Below are 24,513 nucleotides of genomic sequence, written 5' to 3'. Positions count from 1 at the left end.
GAAAAGGAGTAAATAATATCTCCTTACCAGGAGTGTCCTTGTGGGTAAACTCCTGGCACATGCCAACCACTCAGTAATCCATACCTCAGTTTCCTTGCTGTACCCAGCAGCCCTGGATCCCTAGAATAATGGAACATAGACTATCTTCCTGGAGAACGATCTTACTCTATGGTAATAAGCTTACTGTTATAATAACAAAGAGATCTATTAGAACAGAATGTGAACTGTACATGAAGTTTTCAGATAAAATGCAAGATTTCTGACCATGCTTCCAGGCTTCCCCAAGGAACAGATACACTCCTCCGAAGTAAGATCCCTGAGTCAAAATGCGGAGGAAGCTTTAGAATAAGGTATCCCAATGTTTTTATGGGGATAAGACTTTGAGGAAACTCCATTTCAAAAGATTAAAATGTTTATTTCCCCATAAAGATCAAGTATCTCAGAAGTCCTTGGTGGTGCAGTGGTTAAGGATCCGCCTGCCAATGCAGGGGACACGGGTTCGAGCCCTGGTCCGGGAAGATCCCACATGCCGCGGAGCAACGAAGCTCATGTGCCACAATTACTGAGCCTGCGCTCTAGACCCTGCGAGCCACAACTACTGAGCCCACGTGCCACAACTACTGAAGCCTGTGTGCCTAGAGCCCGTGCTCCACAACAAGAGAAGCCACCACAATGAGAAGCCCGCGCACCGCAACGAAGAGTAGCCCCCGCTTGCTGCAACTAGAGAAGGCCTGTGCGTAGCAACAAAGACCCAACACAGCCATAAATAAATAAATAAATTTATTTATTTTTTAAAAAATGATCAAGTATCTCATATAACATCATACTCTAAATTCTGTCTCAGATCTGAAGGTGATTAGAGTCTGAGAGAGTTTACATGACACCAGAGCAGGAGCAAATAAAACTCTTTTGCATTAATATAAAATGCCTTCAAAAGAGCTCTTCAAATAACGTCACGATTTGGGGATGTTTGCACCTCTGATCACCTGACTTAGGATTGGCTGGTTCTTTCCATTTAAAATCTGGAGAAGTCAGTAAAGAAATCACATCTTGTAAAGATCCCCCAAGACACTGTTAGAAGGAAAAATTATTTAAAACAATGTCTATACCTTTCAGCTTTTAAATTGAAAGACCTGCTTCCTGGGAACTCCCCCTCAGTCCTGCCTGTTTATGTTAAAATAACAGTAATGATTGACGTGAGAGATATGATTACGCACACAGTGAATGCCCAGAACAAAAGGTCTGAAGGAAACAAGTTCTGGGAAGCTTTATACCAAACTGTGCCTTGTAAAAGGTAAGGGGATAGTGCCTCCCCGGAGGAGGAGGGACAGACAGAGGACGGTTCAAGAAGACGCCTCATTTTACTTTGTGCTGTTTCAAGACTTTTACTTCGTACTACGCTTTTTAAAAATGGAAGAAAATTGTGTCTTTCTAGCAACAGAGGACCACCAGAAATGCTTTACTCTCAGAGTCTGCTTTTTTTAAAAAAAATGAGCAACAGTCTGAGAGATTGGACATCTATAAGAAACAGAATTCTCTTCTTGAAGACAGAAGCTTTGGGGGCCAAAATCTCCCAGAATTGCCTTGTAGGTAAAACTAAAGCCTAAACTATTTTGGTGTGTGGAGCTGATGAAAGTTTGCACTGGGATCCCCAGCAACATAACCATTTATAGAAGCAAAGAAAAGGTCCTTCATCTACATTACATTTCGAGCCCTTTACATCAGCTTCCCGCAAACAGCCGCGCCTCTGTGCCCGCATGCAAGCCTCTGTCCAGGGGCTGCCCTCACTATGTGTTAAATTCCTATTCACATGGATGCTGGCTGTATGGTCAGTGACCCCAGGGAGGCGGGGGGAACTCACTTACCACTATCTCTCCACCTTTTCTTTCCCCATGTCCTCTCAATTGTGCGTTCAGGCTGAGGTTTTCCGGGTTCCCTGTTAGCCGAGGACCTGAATCTCAGCCAGCTAGCTGCTCACTGCCGTGACTGTAAATGTCACTTTTAGATTAACTGGCCCCTGCCATTTAAAAATATCCCCAGAGCGCTTAACTTTCAAGACTCTGAAGAGGAGGCATAACCCAGGTGAAGTGGGAGCAGTTCTGCCTCCCTCCTTTTAATCCCATCACTTGCTTTATTTCAAAATCCCTAGATACCTAAGCCACGGCGCAGCTAAAGTCCAAGCTGTCGTCAGCAATACAAAGTCATTCTGGCCCTCCTGTGACATGCTGAAAATTAACCCCGTGCAGGTTGTTGAGTGTTTGAGAAATGGCTTCTGGAACAAGCCCACAGAGAAGGCTCGAATGGGTTAAGATGATCATTATCAAAAACTCTTCTGGCTTCTCTCCCCGGAAGAGATTTTGTAAAACCCTCTCAAGGAAGACGCCACTCGATGAAATGCTTCCTATTTTTCCGGACTTGTGGGGGAAAAAGACAGAAACAAAACAGCTCCGTTCCCAGCCAGGGTCAGCTGGCTCTCGCTTGGGCTGGCGGGGAAGACAGAAATCCAGCCTATGCCACAGTGACAGAGTGTTCTACAGCTTGGGGAGAGCCAGAAGCATGTAGGATAAAGGTCACGTCCAGGTCCAAGCCAGAGCGGGGAACGCAGAGGCCACACAAAAGGGCATTGCAACAACCGATGGGAACATACTGTATAGCACAGGGAACTCTACCTAATGCACTGTGGTAACCTAAATGGGAGGGAAGCCCAAAAAGGAGGGGATATCTGTACGTGTATGGCTGATTCATTTTGTTGTGCAGTGGTTGTGCTTTACAACATTGTAAAGCAACCATACTCCAATAAAAACTTTTTTAAAAGGGGGGGTGGCATTGCATTGTGCTCCAAGAAAAGCTAAGGGGACCGCAGTTCAGTTGCTTCGCAAGTGGAAAAATCCGTAAGGGCCCTGAACTGATGCAAAAATGATTTCAATGGTGACTGTGCAGGCGCAGCCTTCACCATGCCAGAGCAAGTTCATTTCTGGGCTTGTTTTCCAAGACGGAAGAGTTATCAAATAGTGGACTTCTTGGAATTTTCTTCATTGGACTTGTAAGCAGGAAGCATATTTCTCACCTGCTGCCGTGTCCTCTTGGAGCCTGGGTATCACAGCAGGAGGCTGGGAGAGTAGCTCATGTGTTTTATAGGAGCTGGGGATGAAATAATGCAGCTCGAGGACTCAGCCGATGACGGTGCTTAGATTATTTATCAAGCCTACTTCACTCTAGAGTAGCTCATACAATCCTTTGGAAGAAGCATCTCTCAAAATATAAACATGGTCTCCTATGTCTCCGGGGAGAGCCATCTGTGACTCAGGGAAATTTTGTAACACTCCATTGAAAATCCCTCCTCGATGACTCCAAATAATTGTGATCTGGGCAGAGTGTCAGGAGTGGTAAGGCTATTGGGCTTTGAAATCAGGTTGACTTGAGTTTGAATCCTTGCTCTGTTACCTGTGGCTTTGGGCAAATGGCCAAGCCTGTTTCTTCATCTAATTACTTCACCATATGGTTGAGAAAATTAAATGAAATGGTGTGCACTGAACCTCTAGCATGGTGGCTTGCTCATAACAGGCACTTAATATTTTTTTTTAATGAAATTTCTTTTTCTCAAAAGACTAGAAACACTTCCCCCTCCTGCTCCACACACACAGATAAAGAACTCTTTCTGTGGCTCAGTTCTCCCTGGACACTCTGTTTATGGCATAGCATTTTCCAGAAGCCAGATCCCCCCTTCATCACCCCAAATACCACTAACTGAGCAGGACACAAGGACACAGGAAGTACACAATTGAGGAGCAATGTATTGATCTCTCGGGATGCCCCTCTCACGAATATTTGCATTTCCAAACATACTTCAGAAACTTAAAAACTGGTTCCCACTGAGATCAAACAAGGTCATTTACCAGGACCCTCCTTCAAGTAGCCCAGAGCCCCCACCAGTTCTTTCTTGTATGCCTTGAAGCTTTGACAAGGATGAAAAGCCACTGTCACACACACAGACACCAAAAAGTTTGTTTCTCCAATCCAAAACTCTTAAGACTTTTTATACCAGGAGCAAACTGAAGCCGAAGAGGAATTTTAAGAGGGAGAGAATGTATTGTCTAATAATGAAAGCATACCCACAACATGCTAAAGTTTAAAAAAAAAATTCACACTCTCTGACCTTGCCCCACTGGACTTAAGTCACAAACAAGATAGTAGCTTTCACATGATTAATTTATAACTTGGGGTTCCCGGAACAACATTTTGCATAACTGAGTGTCTCGTGTTTCCAAAAGCCCTCAGCAGATAGACACTGCTCTCCTTGCCTGAGAAGGGAATCATTTGTTGGCTGGGCTCTCACGGGCTCCCACAGCAAGCCACGCGGAACTGGCCAGGCAGTGGGAGGACGCAACAGATGGGCCCCATCACTGCTGCCATCTGAGTGGAAGCAGGAGAACAGGGAGCCAAAATCTGGGCCCGTGTTGCCTGTTTTCCTATGGCTCCCGGGCTAAGAGTGGTTTTTACATTTGTTAAATGCTTTCTAAAAAAAATCAAAAGATTGTGACACTCACAAATCATATTAAATGCCAATTTCAGTGTCCATAAAGTTTTATTGGAACACAGCCACACCGTTCATTTACATTTTGTACGTGTAAATGAAGAGTTGAGTATTTCCTAGAGACGGGATGACTGCAAAGCCTAAAATATTTACTATCTGACCCTTTATAGAAAAAGTATGCTGATCCCTGCTCTACAAAGCCAAGACTGCCTTTGTGAAAATTAGTAAGAGGAAACCTCAACTGAAATTGGAAGGCCTGTAAAGGGAGCTCTCACACCCTCCCATTCCTCATCATCCAAACAGGAAGACATCAATTACAGATCCCAACCAGAAGAGACACACCTAGCACTCCCAAATACAACTACTTTACTACTCCAGCAGGAGGAAGATTTTCTTCCCGCCCAGTAACAAGCCCAGCCAATGGAAATGGCCACAGCTCAGCCAATGAGAAGCTGTTATCACCTGAACTCTTACTTTCCTCCAATGAACTTTCATTTTTCTCTTGTTGATTTCCTTGTCCCACCCTCCTTTCTATAAAAACCTGCCGTTGTGTACAACTGAAGTATCTCTCTGCTTGCTAGATGAGATGCTGCCCGATTTGTGAATCATTTAATAAAGCCAATTAGATCTTCAAATTTACTCAGTTGAAATTTGTTTTTTAACAGATTGGTGGCAGTGAGGGGATCCAAAGCAAACTCCTGATGACATTCGGGGACAATGAGAAATGGTTTGAGTTCAGTCTTTCTTGCCGTTTGCGAGGGCCATTGGTAAGTTCCCCTCTGTTTGGGCTCCACCCTCTTTGCGTTCAAGCTCCCAACCCAACTGGCTTTCCTTTACAGGGCAGGTCAGCTTGAGCTGGCAGATAGTTCTACCTGAAGCTAAGTCCCTAGCCTTTAAGACTACAATTTCCCAGATGGAAAAATCCCAGCCCTTAAACTCCGTTCTGGATTCCACTTTGGGAACTGCTAACAGCTTAGTCTACAATTCCCCATTTATTTGGAATCCTCCCCCAGATTCCACCTTGGGAACTACTGGTAGCAGCTGCAGCTCATTTGTTTGGAATCAACCCACAGTCCTCATTCTTTGGGGCCTGGAGGTTAAACCCTTTCCCCACTCCCCAGATTATTAGTGAGGCTCCAAGAAACCCAAAAACTTAGCTAAAAGAAACAGATCCTTTATATCCAAAGAGGTGAGCTCACCACCTTCCCACACACCTGCTTATTTTGTCTAAGAACTGTGGTCCCAGACACGGTAGGTATCTACAAAAATGGCAAAGTCTTAATAAAGACTACATAGAATTACAATGGCCATCCTGGGGAATGTTCCAGTCAGACAAGATTGTTCATTTAAGAAATACGCTAGATAAAGAAAAAAAAAAAAAAAGAAAAGAAATATGCTAGAGAGAAAGGGATCCCAAGTTGAACAAACAGATGGGATACCTATTTTAAATGGTATGCGTAAGCTACCAAAATGCTTCAGGATTCCAAAATAGTTTCATTGGAAGATTCATTGCAAAAGGATAATTTTAAAAATTAAAGATGCAAAAGGTATCTAAAACAACACCTAGGCCTCCCCCTTTTCACCCTATTAGCAGTTCATTATCAAAACACTGGCCCAGGGACTTCCCTGGTGGTCCAGTGGTTAAGACTCCGAGCTCCCAATGCAGGGGGCCCAGGTTCACTTCCCTGGTCAGGAACTAGATCCCACATGCCGCAACAAAGATCCCGAGTACCCCAACTAAGATCCGAGGCAGCCAGATAAATAAATATATAAATAAATAAATATTAAAAAGAAAAAAACACTGGCAGAGAACTTGATGTCTCAATTGTAATCACCTGGGACAGTGGGAAAGTGGTTGTCCTTAAAACTTTATGCAAGGGCTTCCCTGGTGGCGCAGTGGTTGAGAACCTGCCTGCTAATGCAGGGGACACGGGTTCGAGCCCTAGTCTGGGAGGATCCCACATGCCGCAGAGCAACTGGGCCCATGAGCCACAACTACTGAGCCTGCGCGTCTGGAGCCTGTGCTCCGCAACAAGAGAGGCCGCAATAGTGAGAGGCCTGCGCACCGCAATGAAGAGTGACACCCACTTGCCACAACTAGAGAAAGCCCTCGCACAGAAATGAAAACCCAACACAGCCAAAAATAAATAAATAAAAAATAAGTAAAAATTAAAAAAAAAAACTTTATGCAAATTCTTCAACATCAACTTAAATGCCCCCATATGGGCCCCTCCCAAAGTTGACGGGACGCTGAGGGATTTTCTGGTAAACTGCTGTGTTATTCCCTTTAACAGCCAAGGGGAAACTACAAATACAATTCATGGGGTTGTTCACACTGCCAGTAGTATTTACTGTTTGCCCTGGCTAAAATTTGACAAGATGTTTGAAAGGATTCAATAACTTTATGATCAGAAAATTGGAAGCTGATATTCAGAGCTTGATGTAATTTTTTTAGGCTCCTCCCCTAAGTTAAAATGAACTGTGTACCCAGAGAGAAAGAAACAGTCCAACAATAAGTGGAGGGGTCTGTCAATCCTTTTTGCCAATCCCCAAACCTCCCCTATTGTAATAGATCAGGACATTAGATATAGAACTGTCCTGCACAAAAGAAGGAAAACTTATAAAATCTGTTTGCATGTTTATATATTTGTGTACATGTATATAAAGGTATCTAGATAGATATATAGAGAGATAAATAGGTAGATAGATATAGATATTAAATGTGAGATATTTTTCTACTTCTGGATGGTATTGCTAAAATTATTTTGTAAAAGAGCTCTATTTAGTTGGTTTGAAGGTCAGGCACTTTTAAACATTGGGCATTCTAAATTTTCAGAAAAATAGAAACTAACCCAAATGCCTCATGTGATCTGGGATAATCTTCAGTAAATAAAAGCTAGTTTAAATTTGTTGGCTTAAATAAAACAGGCATGTCTTTAGAGTTTTCAGCATTAAATATAATACTTTTATTCTACTTAGGCTTACAAATTTGTCAACAAGAAAAATAACTCAGTATGATGAAATTTTCATAAGTAATCTAAACATAACTGCTAAGGGCAAGTAAATTAAATAAATGTAAGATAAAAGGTTTTTTAGGTGAACTTTTCAAATAAGTTTCCCAGATCTTTCCAGCAACCTGAAACTTTAGAATTTTGCTAAGTTAAATGATAGAAACTTATTGAATATATGGATCATTCCCTAGTAAGATAAAATATTGAATATTAATTACTGATCATAGGTCTATCTGCTTTTGAATTCCCACTGCAGAGAAACGAAGTTGATCTATTAGTAAACATGTTTTAAGCCACACCAAAAAGCATGTTTCTATAAACTATTAAAAGTATTTATAAATTTGCCAAGCCACAGAATGCTAATATTAAAGACAGTTCATGATAACTTGCTTCTTAGTTTTCACTAGAAATTAAAGATTTCTCAGGGCTAAAAATTCTAACATGTTATTGAAACTATTAGAAATAATAAGGGAAACAACTCTGTATGCAAGGAAAGAAGGATGTGTTTTGGGTAAGAAAAGGCATGAAGAATGAAGATGCATTTTTGTTAAGGGAAATGAGAGTAATTTTGTCTAAACTAGAACTGCTTATGAAGGACAAATTTACCTTCTGTAGTCAAGTGGGTTAAAATTTGGATTGCTACCAGAAGGGTTCTGGAAATAGGCTTATTATGTAAAATTAAAGCTTAATTTTCTTTCATCTGCTGACAACAAGTTTTCTGGGATTGTTGATCTGCTCCTGATAAAAGATTGTAAAAGCTATTTCTTTAAAAGTAATCTGCCTAGACTAGAAAGCAAAGATTTTGTGTTTTATCACAGTCATCTCCTGTGCTCTTTGTCATCAGGTCCTTGGTTACTTAGGAAAACTGAGTCTTCTTCATATTAAAAGAGCTAAAGTTTTGCTAACAGCTGTATAACCTTCTATATTTGCCTGTTAAAATTATTTTTGTCACTTTGGTTAAATAGATAACTAAGTAATGTTTCACAGTGACCTGTGATCCTATCTAGGCAGTGTTTTTAAACCTTTTTTTTTTTTTTTCATATTTTTAAAAAGCTTCCCCAAATCAAATTCTAAATTAAGTCTTTTTGACCTGGAAGAAACTTCGGGATTTTCCCACAGGGCCCCTGGAACTTACCAAAATATTTGTTAAACTAATTAGGCTTATTTGATATGTTAAATTACATGAGAAGCATTGTCAAACAAGAAATAGTACTAAACCTTTTTTTAAAAAAATATTTATTTATTTGGCTGTGCCAGTTCTTAGTTGCGGCATTCGGGATCTTCATTGCCGTGTGTGGGATCTTCGTCGTGGCGTGCGGGATCTTTAGTTGCGGCGTGCAGGCTCTTAGTTGTGGCATGCAGGCTCTTAGGTGCAGCATGCGGGATCTAGTTCCCTGACCAGGGATCAAACCCGTGCCCCCTGCATTGGGACTGCAGAGTCTTACCTGCTGGACCACCAGGGAAGTCCCCGCTAAGCTTTTTTTATGTTGTGTTTGTACAGGTATGTAAGTGTTCCAGAAATTGTGTGAAATTCCTAGAAATCTGATAGGACCTGGTACAGTGATTATCACTTGTAATTCTAGTTATTATCTTAAAATGTTGTATGACATCCTCTGGGACCCCAAAAGAAAATGGGCAACAAGTAAACGATCTTCTTACTGCTATTCTCTTACTTTCTGAAACTGCTGTCATCAAAATTGACTCACACTAAAAGGACTGAACCTGAGCATCAGGGAAATGTCCTGGATGACTCTTGTGCGAAGGCAACAGCGATGGAATCTATAAAGATCGTAACACATGTGGATGCAATCCGTTCTGCTTCCGCAAAAAATCATCCCTCACTGCCAGACTTCTGCCATCCTGATGTCCTTGTAACATGGCAACAGTCTGCTCCTGAATCAGAGAAATTAAGGTGGGTAAACAATGGCTGTAAACTAAATGAATGGTCAGGGCTCTTGGAAACCCAAGACGGCTGCCTGGTTCTTCCTGGAACCCTGGCAAATCCCTTTGTTTTTTGTGTTTACATTCCTTCATCCACCATAGTACATTTAAGATGACTCAAATTATGAATCACCATTGGTGGGGAGACGTCTACAAAACTGCAAAAACAGACTACCAACAATTCTAATCTGCCAGGTCCATAATCCTGGAAAAACTATTCTTGCTCCTGGAGCCCTGAGACCCTTGAACACCTGCAGCTGGACTTCATTCAACTGCCACTTGGCCTGGCTCCACCCTAGAAGTAATTTCAATGAAATCCCAAATGCCACTGTGTGTTTAAAGTGTTCCAAGGGCCTGTTTTATAAAGTGAGGGTACTAAGCCCACCTAACCTTGTTCTTTGCTTCAATCTAACCCAACCCTGGGATGGGAAAATGAGGTCTCTCGAGTATCTATATAAGAAACTCTGTGGGGCAGCCAATGTAATCAGGCCATTTGTAAGCTTACTGGCATACCCATGTATTTAGACAGCCTTTCAATATACAATAATACAGTATATGAGCCTTGGTTGAACGATGCTAATGCCTCTGTAACAATGAACGGGTCCACAGATACTGTCACTTATGCAGGAGCCTTATGCACACCTCCTGGCTACATCTTTGTATGTGAAAGTTTTGGTTTAGAACCATCTTTATGGTTCTGTGTAAAGATGGTTTTGTTATGTTGTTTTAAATTCTGCTCTGCATACTTGTTAAGTTTTCTACCTCCTGTTTGTTGGACCTTAGTGAAAATGATGTGCTTAATGAGGTGATGCTAGCTCAGCGCTTTGAGATGATTTCCAATGCTTACAACCTTGACAAAATACAGACTTGGGATAAGAAATGCCTGCGAGTTCTCCCTACTACTGTCTCTTGTTACTCAAATGTGGCCTCAGGCAGTTTCTGGTCCGTGCACTTTCCCTCCAGTGTGGGACATGACACCCAGAAAAGGTCTTTCCTGGCACCGAGGAGGGAAGGCTGAATTTGGAAAGCCTGTCTCTGGATCAGCGATGCTTTTGGAGAAAGATCTTGATCAAAAGGCAGTAACTGAAAATTAGTAAAAGGAAACCTCAACTAAAACTGGAGTTGGGAGGGCCTGGAGAGGGAGCTCTTATGCCCTCTGGTAACTGACTCTGGTCAATTACCCCAAAGAGTCAATCACAAACCCCAATGAGAAGCCACTGTCACTTGAACTGACTTTCCTCCAATGAACTTTCATTTTTTTCGATGATTTCCTTGTCCCACCCTCCTTTCTACAAATGCCTTCCATTTTGTACAACCCCTCAGAGTATGCCTCTGCTAGATGAGATGCTGCTTGACTCATGAATCTTGTAACGATGCCAATTAGATCTTCATTTACTCAGCTGAACTTAACACCTTTTACATCTTTGCATACCCAGTGACCCAGTGCTATAATCATAGCAAATCTGAAAACATGTGAAAAAAAGTTACAACTACACAGCTAAAAGTTCCTCAAAATTAACCTTGTTTCTAAAAAATCAGTGACCGAATTTGTATTTTTTTCGGGGGCAGGGGTGGTCATAGACCATTTAAGATGCTGCTCTGTGTTCTGTTTAAAGTGTCACTACACTTCCAAGGTTCAATATAATTTCTTAAAAAATTAGTTTGCTTTTTAATTATTTGTGGTACCTCAGAGCTTTCTGCTTCCTCCCTACTCACAGCACTGCATTAGGAGATCGGTGTTAAAACCTCACTGATAAACATTATGCTCTCACTTCTTCTTTGGATAAAGGGAATCCGTTGGAACGCTTAGGGGAAGACCCCAAAGTTACCAGAGGGAAAACTGCAAATGCATCTTCGTGCTGATTTTGCACAATGTGGGATCATAAACCCTTCTTTTCAGACGTGAGAAAACTCAGGCCCAGAGGGGAAGCAATCTTCTCAAGCAAGTTTCCAAATCCCTGCCCTCCTAAGAAACGCGTTAGACTGGATGTTCTCACTGGATGCAGTCCTTCTCGCCCACTTAAACACAAGCACCCGCGTTCCCAAGACTTCTTTATCCTTTTTGCTCCCTTCATCAGACAGCAGGGGACGCCGACCTTTTCTCTGGATGTTCCGCCCCAGCTACTGGAGCCAAGTGCTGCCAGGTCAGTGGGCCACCATCAGGGGGTCTTCCCAGTGCCTTGGCCTCACACCTCAAGCCCAGAGAAGAGTCTGGAAAACTAGCTGAGGGAGGGGTAGGGGAAGCTGCCCTCGCACTGTCGCAGGGCTTGGCAGGACACGCAGCCATGGTGAGCATGCCAAGATCCGTGGAGAAATGCTTTTTCCAGTCCGAAGTGGCTCCTTTAGGGTCCCAGCAGACCCCGACCCCGTTCAGCCCCCATCCCCCCTCCACAGCGCCCGGGGTGCTGCGCCTGGCTCGGCTGGGGCCGAGCTCGCAGCCCCACCCTCGCCGACTCCTGCCCGCGCCCCTCCCGTGAACCCGGCCCAGGGCTTACGAGGCCGGGCGCAGGGGTGGGCGGCTCCATCGGAGCGGCGGGGGGGAGGGGGAAAGGAGGAAGGGCGGCACGGAGGCGGCCCTTCCGGCCCACAATGGTTGTCATGGCGACCGCGGGCCGCCCCAAGCCAAGAGTAGCCTAAAGGGCGTCCGCCCAGGGCCCAGAAGGACCAGGCACCAAGCGAAACTTCAACAATCTTTTATTACCAAACTCTCGCAGGGTTAACCCTTTAACCCAGCTAACAGCAAAACAGCGCTCTAACGGGATCTGGAATGGAGGTGCACACCTAATAAAGATTGCCTCTTAAAAAAAGAATTTTAAAAAATGTATATATACACATCTGCGTTAAGTATCTTTTTAAAAAAAGCAAAATTCACCAGTGTTGTAAAAAAAAAAATCCCAAAGTGATTTCAATCTAACCCCACCCCCTACCCCCCCACACACGAAAAAACAACATTGGCAGTATATGCTGGCTCAAACCCAACGCGGGGTGCAGCTAGGAAAAAAGCATTTCTTTCCTCTTAAAAAAAAAACAAAAACCTTTCTCCTCCTTCCTGTTCAACCTCCACAGCTTATTCCTAGAAACACCCAAAGAATTACATAACTAATTGCATTAGAGTATACCCAGTTCACTTTCCCCAGCCTCCAGACGTGAAAGTTCACACCAAGGATGGTTCCTTAGCAATTTTCGCCAGTACTGCAGTCAGGAACTCGATCCCTAATTTCTGGGAACTTGCAAAACGTCCTCAGGCTTCCTGAGGGCTCCATGAAAGATCACGGGCCAGTGTACCTGACCAAGACTGGAATGCCAGGCTGGGTAAAGAAAGAGGGCCTTTCCAAATAAAAACACCCAACACCACAAAACCTAAAGTCTAACCTACCAGGTAAAAACAAGTAGCAGCTGGCTGTACCAAAAAGGTGCTTATCTCCCTGCTTTGACCATGAAAGTAATAACAAAGGGGACCCACAAGGACTCAGAGGCAAAGAATATACAAATCAATTTTCACTGCAAAGTAAAGGAGCTGTGTCAGTGGAGGATTACTGGACTGAATGTCAATATTATGACATAGTATGAGTGTGTTTCATGTTTAGTAATTGCAATCATTGTTGCTTTTGTTGTGGTCATCCATGTACAATGCTTGGTGTCAGTCTATTTATCTCTTGTAAAAATAAAATACAGTGTGTGTGTGTGGAAAAAAAAAAAAAAAATAACAAAGGGGAACACAGTCCAGACTATTTGACCTCATCTCCCTTCCAAGAACCTTGACCCACAGACAGCATATTCCAGGCCAGAGGTCCCAGGGTGATTTTGGGGTTTCTGGCCAGGGAAAGCTGCTGCCAGGCTGCCTGGCTCACTGCTGCTCCGCGGAAAATGTGCGCCCTCGTGCAGGGTGCTGAATTAGGAGGGAAATTGTTTTTTGACTTTGACTTCGTAAATGACAGATACTTCAATCACAGCTTCCAGAAAACCACTCAAAGACCCCCGACCCCCAAGGGTCAAGGTCACAGATCCTTCCAGTTGATGGGCTCTTTACCAGACTTCTGCAGCAGCTCGTTGGTTTTAGAGAAATGCCTGCATCCGAAGAACCCCCTGTACACCGAAAACGGCGAGGGATGAGCGGTCTGCAGCACGTGGTGCCGCTTCTGAAAGAGGAGGAGACGGGGAGTGAGATTGTGGGGACACTCTCAGGACTTCTAAAAAGAACCACTCTGGCTGTGGCGCTTTCTGTCAGCTCTGGCGCTCCCCTGTGACCGCTCTAAATTCGCCTGCTTTCCTCATGGTGTTGGTTTACTTGCAGCGTCCACACAGGTCCATGCGTTCATCCTCCACTGGTTGGTAGAGCCACTACCTGGGCTAGGCTCTAAGGATGCAGAGCACCCGTCTCTGCCCTCCACTGGGCACTCTCGATAGGACTCGTAGGTGCCCTTGTCCTATGACCCAGCAGTCCCACTGCTGAGTGGGACTGCTAGGTCTCCCACTGCTGAGACTGTATTTGGTAAAGGACGCCACGATGCACACATCTCCATAAAGATGCAGGCATGAGGAGGTGCACGGCTCCTATCAGGTAAAACCTACCATAAATCCAGTGTTATGCAACAGATTACAAATATTTTTCTAAAGTTCTGGCAACGCAACACCACATAGCTACTAGAAGAACAAGATCAAGCTACATATGCTGACACAGGGAGACCTCTAAAATATGTCAAGTGGAAAAAAAAAAGCAAGAAAAAGTGATAAATGCATTAAATAAAAAAAAAATTCTTTGGTGGGGGGATAAGACCCAAGACATTATTTATAGTAGTTCCTTTAGGTGAAAGATTGTACCTTTCTATGCTGTTTGCATTATCTCACCACCAAAATAGAATACTTAAAATTTTTTAAAATGTCAACTGTAGTTAACTTAGCAGGAAGATTCTGGACCATTTTTGTTTTCTTCATTCTTTCCTGTATTTAAATAAAAATCACCCAACAGGGCTTCCCTGGTGGCGCAGTGGTTAAGAATCTACCTGCCAATGCAAAGGACACAGGTTCGAGCCCTGGTCCGGGAAGATCCCACATGCCATGGAGCAGCTAAGCCCGAGCGCCACAACTATTGAGCCTGTGCTCTAGAGCCCGCAAGCCACAACTAGAGAAAACCTGCGCGCAGCAATGAAGACCCAATGCAGCCAAAAATAAATAAAAATTAAAAAAAAAAAAATCACCCAACAAATAATTATCTTCCAAGATACCCCTGCCTTCAAGGAGCTGGGCTGAGGAGGGGCCATCAGTGAAGCCGGGCAGCACAGTATGGGTCAGGGCATGGAACCTGGGTTCCTTCAGGTCCTGGCCCTGCCACTCAGCAGTGGCGCAGCCCCAGGAAAGTCGCTGACCCTCCCTAGGCCGCAGGTCACTTTTCACCTGCGGACTGGAAGTTAACAGCAGCGCCTGCTCAGGAAGATCCCGTGAAGAACAAAAGATGGGTCGTGCGCACAGAGCATCCTGGGAAGGGATGCAGGCCGGGTGCTCAGCACAGGGTGCAGCATGTGGGGCAGGCCCCTGAACACGTGAGCTGTGTGCATTATAAAGGACCAGTCAGCCAGCCTCCAGGGAAGGAAAGACCTCTACATGCTGGATGGAGGAAGCAGGATGTTCAAAGGCAGGCAGGGGAGTGGGGGCGGGGAGAAGTCCAGGTGGTTCAGGAGGCCTGGAGTTCACAGAGGGTGAGAGGCAGGCCGGGGCCGTGCCCAGACCCCAGCTCATAAGCCCAGGTCAAGGCCTTCCAAGGAGAAGGCATCTGAACCCTCTGCTCTGGGCAAGATGAGATGGGGCTGACCTGAGGCTAAGTTGGGCAGGTGGGGGTGGGTGCTGAGAGAAGAAAGGCTGTGTATGACTGGTTGCAGGAGGTGGGGATAGATACAAAGGGTGGAGGAGGGAAAGAAAGGGAGGGGTCAAGAATGATATGTGATTTCTTGTTGGGCAACTGGGTAGACAGCGGTCCTTTTTATCCTTGGGCATCCAGAGGCCCAAGTTTAGTGAGGGATGGACGAGGAAAGGAGAATTGGAAAATGTTGCATTTGATGTGCTTCCAGGTCCCTAGTAAGGAAGCAGCTGAATATATAGATCTAGTGCTTAGGAGACACCCCGGGTTAGAGATGTGCAAGTTGGTTTTTAATGGTCAATCTACTAGTTTTTTTTTTTTTGGCTGCGCCACGCAGCATGCAGGATCCTAGTTCCCCAACCAGGGATCGAACCCAGGCCCTCTGCAGTGGAAGCGCGGAGTCCCAACCGCTGGACCGCCAGGGAAGTCTGGTTTTTAATGGTCAAGCTACTTTAACAACTGTTTACTTTCAAACTGAACCATTATTAAGATTACAGATATACTGAGTAAGGGCACTTCTGACCACAAACCGCCCTAAGACACAGACTGGAAATCACTCCCATACACACTTCACTACCGAGATAATCAGATCTTAGCAGTTAGTTCATTCATGCCAGGTTTTATTCCTACTATTCCCTTCCCAAAAAGAAAAACACCTGAAAACATCCTGTTCATTCACACAGAACCTTTATAGAGAAAGCAGCTCTTCCATCTGACCTACACGCCCCCTTGCTGTTTGCAGCCATGTGTATAAAGACACTGGAAGGAGACGTCAGACGGTAAAACCCAGTGCTTACCCCAGGCCAAGAAGAATCGAACGGATGGGGACTAGGAGGGGAGACCTTAATATCCTTTATTTTCTAACCATATGAATCTACTACCTTAAAAAAGGAAAAAAGGCCTAAATTACGAAATAAAGGTAGAACTCCACTAGAGAGAAAATGGAGGAGATAACTGACATGTGAGTCAAGTCTCTAGAGCTGATGGCCGGCTTGGAACCCTGCCACCCTCGCCCGTGGGCTGGGCAGGCCTCCCCACGGGCCCGCCCAGGTGAGCGGGCTGCTCGGATCAGACGCCGAAGCTCCATTCACCGCAAGTGGACAAGTGACCTCGCCTCCCTGAGCCCCAGTACAAAGCGGGGTCAGCATATCCCTCCCACCCCCAACAGCCTTTGCAGAGGTCAGGAGAGATGCTGTGGGAAAAGTGCTGGACTTGCTCCTGACACCTGTTTACACATCTCTGATACACCATAAACTACTGCCATGTCGCCTCGGTTCATCCCTTTACCTCACTTATGACGTGTGTATGCTATGATTTCTCCCCCCACCCTCACCGCCCAATTCAGTGCCTCCCAGTGGCCCAAGCTAAGTACTCCTCCTTGCCGTCCCCCTCCCTCCCTCCCAGCCCCACGCCCCCTCCTCCCCTTGCCAGTCTCCTTCATACCAGCATCACCTCCAGTGCAGTCCCAGGCACCCCAAAGGGAAATGCCAGTGCTCAGCACAGAGGGGAGGCAGAATTAGGATGATTTTAGGACTGGGTTTAAGGGGATGAGGGAGGGCATTCAAGGATGACTTCTGGTTTTTAATCTCCGCAACCAAGTATACATAGATGGGTCGGGGAAGGATGCAGTGGGGCGGGCAGAAACTGAAGAGCTGGGTTGGTGTCGGGGACCAGCAACCAGGGCCCAGGTTTAATAATCATCGCTGATGGTGTTTTCATGGGGGGAGGTTAAATTTGCGATTGAGTGGAACTCTTCATGTTTTCCATATACCCTCGAACTTGTTGAAAGCAAGAGACTTACCTCGCTCATCATTTACTGCATCGGTTGTTACATGAATGGAACCTGGGGACCTGTGTATCTTTCTGTGTATGCAGCAAGTTTATGCCAGTGTTACCAACTGCATCTAAGCAGAAGCTGGCCAGCTGTTCTCCTCATACACAACTAATCATTTCGTCTGAGTTCTGTTCAATTTTCTTTGTTTCCTTTTTTTTTGGCTGTGCTGTGTGGCATGCAGGATCTTAGTTCCCTGACCAGGGATGGAACCTGTGCCCCTGTGTTGGGAGCACGGAGTCTTAACCCCTGGACCGCCAGGGAAGTCCCTGAATTCTGTTCAATTTTCGATGGGAAACCTAATCCTAATTATCACAGTTTTAAGGGAAAATAAGCTTCATTTTATGACATGGATTTTCTAGGACCACATAAAGGGATTCCTAGAATTCTCTAACCTGTTTAAAAAAAAACTGTTTAAAAAAAAAAAAACAGGGCTTCCCTGGTGGCGCAGTGGTTGAGAATCTGCCTGCCAATGCAGCGGACATGGGTTCGAGCCCTGGTCTGGGAAGATCCCACATGCCGCGGAGCAAATGGGCCCGTGAGCCACAACTACTGAGCCTGCGCGTCTGGAGCCCGTGCTCCACAACAGGAGAGGCCGCGACAGTGAGAGGCCCGCGCACCGCGATGAAGAGTGGCCCCCGCTCGCCGCAACTAGAGAAAGCCCTCGCGCAGAAACGAAGACCCAACACAGCCATAAATAAATAAATAAATAAATAAATCCTTCCTTTAAAAAAAAAAAAAAACAAAAAACAAAAAACCAACCCCAAAACATACCCTATCAATGGCACTGCCTTTCTTCTGAGCATAAGAGCCCCAGAGCAGGAAGACAAGGCCATTCGAGTTCTGATTGAGCCAGGACACGACAGCATCGGTGAACTGCTCCCAACCTCTCTCTTTATGAGAATTGGCCTGATGCGCCCGGACGGTGAGGACGGCGTTGAGCAGGAGAACACCTGCGAGCACACAGCGAAGAAGCAGGTTCAAGGGAGGCTGAAACGTGGAATCTAAAATTCAACACAAGTGAACGTATCTACGAAACAGAAATAGACTCACAGATAACAGAGAACGGACTTGTGCTTGTCACGGGGGGGATGAGGGAGGGATGGACTGGAAGTTTGGGGTTAACAGATGCAGGCTATTACATACAGGATGTACAGCACAGGGAACCCTTCAATATCCTGTGATAAACCATAATGAAAACGAATATGTATACGTATAACGGAATCACTTTGCTGCACAGCAGAAATTAACATTGTAAATCAACTATACTTCAATAAAATTAAAAAAAAAAAAATAAGGGGGAGGCTGAAACGAGTTGGCCTAAACACCCAATAATGGGCTCAAAGCATGACGAAAACACCCCAAGATGGAAGCTGGTGCAGCCACCTGAAATCAGGTGGTGGAGAAAGCATTAGGACATGACCAGCTGGCGCCTCTGTGCGAGATTCATTTTCACCTCTGCACTTTCAAGACCGAACTTCTGAGTTTGCAACAGTGACCGTGCATTATATCCATCATCAGAAAGAATTGTTTAAAAAAATATACCCTAACTGATATGAAATAACCCTGGAAAGTAACACAAGGAGGCCAAGATGTTTCACTGAAACAAAAATCTCACTGCAAGAAAAGAGTAAATATTCTTTCCTTATCCTGATTGTAGTTTGTTAAAAAAGGAGAAAGAAGTCACACAGATAGGTATTAAACACACACAACATAACCCGTGTGTCGAAATGACAAAACTTGAGGCCACCTTCTGAATGGTCGAAGTTGAGTGGCTCAACGTAAAATATGAATGACGAGGAACCAACTTTTCCCTTTCATGCTATGATTAAAACATGAAAAACACTGGCTGCAGGATAAAGGCGAGATACATTTTTTTTTTCACTAGATTACTGGTTTATTACAAAGGATATTAAAGGATGCAGTCAAGTCAGATGAAGAGTTGCAAAGGGCAAGATAGAGGGAAAGGGCACGTGGCTTCCATGCCCTCTCTCAGCTTGCCTCTCTCTCCAATCTCCATGCGTGCACCCACCCAGAAGCTCTCCAAATGTCATCCTTTGGGGGTTTTATGGAGGCTTCATTACATAAGCATGATTGATTAAATCACTGGCCATTGGCAATGGATTCAACTTCCAGCCCATCTCCTCTCCCTGGATATCAGGGGGTGGTGAGATACATTCTTTGACTTACATAAACTTAGCCATTTTATTAGAGCTCTCTGGTTCTTCACGGGTATCTTTTAAAAATATAAGCAAGCCAGACAGAAAAGACAGTTGAAATCCATCCAAAACACATCTAGCAGTGGCTGGTTTACCTTGCCTGGCCCATCCGGATAAATCTCCATGACCAGGATGAACAAAACCATCTATGTCTGTAGACAGTTCTTTATAAATGTTTTCCAAACTGAAAGCAAGCCAGAAGAAAAACAAACAAAAAAAACAGAATCTTAAGCACAATTCGGAAAGTTCAGGACCCTCCAGCACACACGCAAGTTACAGTCTGCAAAGCCAGCCCTCAGGGCGGACAACAGGATGCACTGCACTGATTCATGGGAAACACTGCCCTTCCTTTAGACAGGCACACCTGCCAAACGCCTTTACTTCGGTCAGTGCTTGGGTTTAAGGAAGAGAACTTTGGAAAACCTAAGCAAATTAGCCCAGGAGTTACCACCCCACTCCCAAGTGATGGATTTAGTTTATACCTTTAATGTTCATTATATTTGTAAATGATATGTAAAATCCTCCAAAGCAGGGGTTCTTAACCAGGGGTGATGGGGCCCCACAAGGGACTGCTGGAAATGTCTGAAGACATTTTTCATTGTCACAAATGGGGATGGGGCGTGCTGCTGGCATCTCGAGGCCAGGGGTGCTGCTAAACATGCTACCACGCACACGGCAGCCCCCCGACCACGAAGACCCAGCCCCACATGTCAGTAGTGCAGAAACTGAGAAATCCTGCTCCAAAGGCTAGTGACGGTCCCACAAACAGGTGCACCTGTAATTTGAAAGTAATCACGATTGGAGCTGAGCCACCTGTAAAGCCTGCGTACCTGGGTGGGGGTGGCACGGGCCTCTGAACACTAAAGCAGAGCCCATGAGCTTGATTGGGTCCGTGATATGGATCCTGTCCCAGGATGACAACCTTCACCTGTGAACACCAGATGGCGAGGATCAAACACTATAGTACAGGCAGTCTGAACGGACACCTGGCTGGCTGATAACTTATACAAAGGGGCACTACGAGGACAAGGGCAGGCCCCCCTCCCGGCCCAACTAAGAGCCCCCAGAAGGGAGCAGGTGACTTGGCACCATCACTTTGCATTACCGAGTTATCCTTCCCTCAGTCACCTGCCGCAGTGCCCCCTCCCTTCTCTGACCCACGTGTTTGAAACAAGGTGGGGGTCAACTTTGCTTTCATCCCCTTCATTTTTCAAATTACAAAAGGAAATACGCCCTTGTCACAAGTACGACCATCCACAAACATATCAAGATCTCTGGGTCATCCCTACCCCGTCCTGATTCAACCACTTATAATCACCTATGGATATATAATTGGGGTCATTGTACTCATCACCCTACATTTTTGTGTTTCTCACATCATACACTGTGGGCCTCCTTTAGGTCAACAGAGCTCAGTTGTTGATGGGCAGTCAGATGGTTTCCCAGTTTTTTCCCTTAAAAAAATAACGCAGTAAACATCCTACTACGTGTATCTTTACATACTGCTGCTTTCATTTCTATGGAATAGATTCAGAAGAGTGGAGTTGTTGGTCACAGTGTAAGTGTATTTAAAATTTTCATCGACATATGCCAAATTGCTTTTCCACGAGTTGAAGAAACTCCAGTGTCCCACCAGCAGCATATGAAGGAGCCTGTTCCCCTGGACCGGTACACTGCGGAGATACTGTGGGTTTAGCTCCAGACTGTCTCATTAAGCGAACATCGCAATAAAACAAAGTGACGTCAATTTTTTGGTTTCCTAGTGCATACACGATATGGTAATCTATTAAGTGTGCAATTGCATGTCAAAAAAAAGTACATTATCTTAATTAGAAAGTACTTTATTGCTAAAAAATGCTAACCATCATTTGACAATGAAAGGTTGCCACAAAACTTCAATTTGAAAAAATTGCAGGATCTGCAAAGCGCAGTAAAACAAGGTCTGCCTGTGTCCTCTTAAGGGATGGAACCAGAGGAGAATGAAGTCACTGTCACAGTGGTGTTAAAATACTACTAGGCCTTTTGATCGGGTGCCCGCCCACCCACCTCTCTTCATTCCCACACTTCTGCCGTGTTCCTTCTTAAGACTCTCCTTCCGTAGCCAACATACACTTTTTCAAAATCCAGCTTCAGACGTTCCCAAAATCAGGCAGCTTTCATGGGCCACTCCATTCCTCCAGTTGGTATTCACACTGCCCCTGGCATATTCCCCATCATGAAGCAACCTGTCCGAGAGGGGAAGCTTTCCGGTTCTGGTCCTGGATAAGGACCTCAGAGGAGCCAGGTAACATCCCCGACCCTCCACATGCTCATCGGCAAAGAAGCCCCACCAGGCCAACTGATCTTCAGAAGTTTCATGCACTTTTCTTAGTCTTTCTTTACAATATTGCTCATTGGTACTCAAAACAGGACATACTTCAAACAGGGGGCAAACTAGTACTGAATTTAATAGGACTTGTTTTTTTTTAACTTTATAAACAAGGAGGTACGTTCGAAGTGCTTGCTCTAAAATGAAAATTGTGAAGTCTGCTAAGTATTAGGAGTGTCAGCCTTATCACGATGCCTTCTTCAACAATTTCACTTCTCTTTGATTTAACAGGTACTTACTAAATCACGGGATTCCTGCGCTCAGCTTACAAAATCAGTAAGGCAAAAGGAGAACAAAAAAATGGAACACCTCCAATGCAAGCAGATACTAAAAACCCACATCACAAAGGAAACCCACATCACAAATATAGTGGGGGACAGGCCTCCTTCCGGGAGGTGCCAGAGATGCACCTAGTTGGTTTTCAAAAGACAGAAGTGAGGAGAGGGTCACCGCCCTGTCCAGCTCCAAAGGAGGAGAATGGAAGGTGGAGGTGAGGCTGGGAAGCAGGAGGTGGCCGTATTCACCCTCAGCTTCCATAGTTTGCACCGTGGGAAGCCACAAACAAGCTTCTGACAGCGAGCAGCCATTGTATACACTGAACCAAAGCAAAGGAATGTGTTAACAGGAGATGTGTTCAGGCCAGAAGTCAAGAGTTTGAAAGCATCAACCGTAAAAGATGGTGTGGTCAGACAGAAAGAACACTGAGCTGCAAGTCAAGGTGGGACCACCGACAACCACTTGAAAAAGACTTAACTGCTTCGTGCCTCAGTTTCCTCACCACCACACTTTACCTCTCAGGGGCATAGGGTCGGTTTAAGGATAAAATAAAATACAAGTGAGAGCATACAGACCCACGGTTTACGTACATACTTTTTTTCTTTTGCTATATGAACGGCACACAGTAAAAGTTAAACAGGGTACATATAGGCTAAAATACAGCCCGCCAAACCTCACAGTTTCAGTATTTTATTTATTACTGAATTATGGACAGTGGCTTAACTCCAGTGTCCCTAATTTAAAAATACCATTTGAGTCCTACTCCCCTTTTAGTAAAATTCATCCACAGCTTGTACTTACATCTCTTACGTCACACATTTGGGTCCATGTGAAGACTTGCTGCGGGGGTGGGTAAACAGTGTAATGTTTTCTTTCTTCTGCAACAAATCCCATAAGCTGATGGAAAGATAAACTAGATTTACAATCAGATTCTCACTGGAAAGCATACGAATTCAATGAGAAAGCTTCTAATGCAAGCTACTGGAAGAGCTCTTAGCTAGCTCTTTGCCAAGTTTTATATCCAAATTCTGCGTAAAAATCAAAACAGTTCCCCTCCCGACATTTTAATTCCCTTCCCCTTTCTTTGGGCTGGGTCAAAGTTGATTGGCCTGGCAGCCTTGACTTCCTGCGGGTGCCAACCCCTCCCTCTTTTTTTTAAAGGGCAGGTTTCATTCAGTCGGGTTTGTGGTTTTACCAGGCCACTCTTTCCTAGAGAGCAGACTAAACAAACGGGTTAAAAGAAGCTATGATATCACCTCATAGTCTTTTAAAAACCTTAAACTGGGCAGATTCAAAACATCATGGCTGTATGTTGAAGGAGGGAAAAGTAGGAGCTCACGAAAGCAATATCCTATAAACGTGGGCTTGGCCTGCTATATTTACAAGTGCCCGCAGTCTCCAACTTTACCTTAATAAAATATGGTTTCCCGAACTCCCCGCTGAGGTGCTTCTTCCAACTCTCACCAAAACCTACAGGCACATTGCGCGCTGCGAGTCTGAGCAGCGCGGCGGCCTTGTTCCTCTCGATACGGACCAACTGCTCGGGGCTCAGTGGCGACGAGGGCGGCGTGCCGGGCTCCTCCTGCCCGGCCCGGATCTTCTTGGCGGAGCTGGCCTGCAAGTGGTCCCCGCAGAAACGGGTCACGAGCTGCAGCGGGCCTCTCCCGGGAGCCCGCAGCTTCCGTCCCCAACCCAACAGCCCAGGGTAAAGGACACCCATTCTTGGGGTTTCAGCCCCGCTCGGCAGGTCCGTACAAAACCGGACTCTGGAAACCCAGGGCTGATCCCAGTCCGGCACTAACAGGCCGCTGCCCCAAATTTCGAGTTTGGTACCAAAACAGGTCAGGCAAAAGGTCTGTGAGCAAGGCCCGCAGCGTCTCGCTAGGGGTTCGCGGAGAAGGGGCCCAGCACCCAGGGCCCCGCCCCGCGGGTCCCGCCACTAGCGTCCCCACGTGGTCTTTTCGCGGCAAAAACCCTCCCCTCCAGGACCCACCCCTCCCTCCTCTGATTGGAGGGTGGGCTGGCCCCCTCGCCTCTGATTGGCGCCGTGGGCCCCGAGGTTCGCCTCCATTGGCTGACCCCTCAGCATGGCCGCCGATGGGGCGCCACGGCGGGTGTTTTGAACACGTGGAGGCCCCAGTTTACCCAGTCAGCCGCATGTTCCTGCAACCCCTCGGTCGCGCGGGGTCCGCCGCCCTCCTCGCCCTCTTCGCCCTCCTCACCCTCCCTTCCCCCTGACCCCCGGCCCCATGAGCGGTCCCCGCCGTGCCTTACCGCTGCATCCCCGCTCTCAGCTACCGCCGCCACGCCGTTCCACTGCTCGGCCGGCTCGGAGCTGCAGGCACGTCGCTTCCTGGCGGGGCTCGGGGTGAAGAAGGAGTAGAGGGTCTTCTGGCCAATCATCCTGGAGCCGAGGAGGGAGCGAACGCGCGCTGCCCGGGGACCCGCGACTTTGGCGCCAGCTGCGGCGGTCAGTAAT

At 45.7% G+C, this 24,513-nt stretch overlaps 1 protein-coding gene across 1 annotated transcript in view; it reads right to left on the bottom strand.

The window, feature by feature from the left end:
• ACACB (acetyl-CoA carboxylase beta) overlaps positions 1–24,513 on the bottom strand; it is a 145,597-nt gene extending 121,084 nt beyond the window's left edge. The window contains 4 exon segments of the mRNA XM_007180091.2: positions 17,946–18,124; positions 22,836–22,931; positions 23,443–23,649; positions 24,309–24,513. Of these exon segments, the coding sequence (XP_007180153.2) occupies positions 17,946–18,124; positions 22,836–22,931; positions 23,443–23,649; positions 24,309–24,437 (611 nt within the window). The 5' untranslated portion in view covers positions 24,438–24,513.

This window comes from Balaenoptera acutorostrata, chromosome 13 (genome assembly GCF_949987535.1).
Source record: "Balaenoptera acutorostrata chromosome 13, mBalAcu1.1, whole genome shotgun sequence".
NCBI lineage: Eukaryota > Metazoa > Chordata > Mammalia > Artiodactyla > Balaenopteridae > Balaenoptera > Balaenoptera acutorostrata.
Note: the sequence above shows the minus strand (reverse complement) of the source record. Positions and strands in the feature narration are given on the sequence as shown.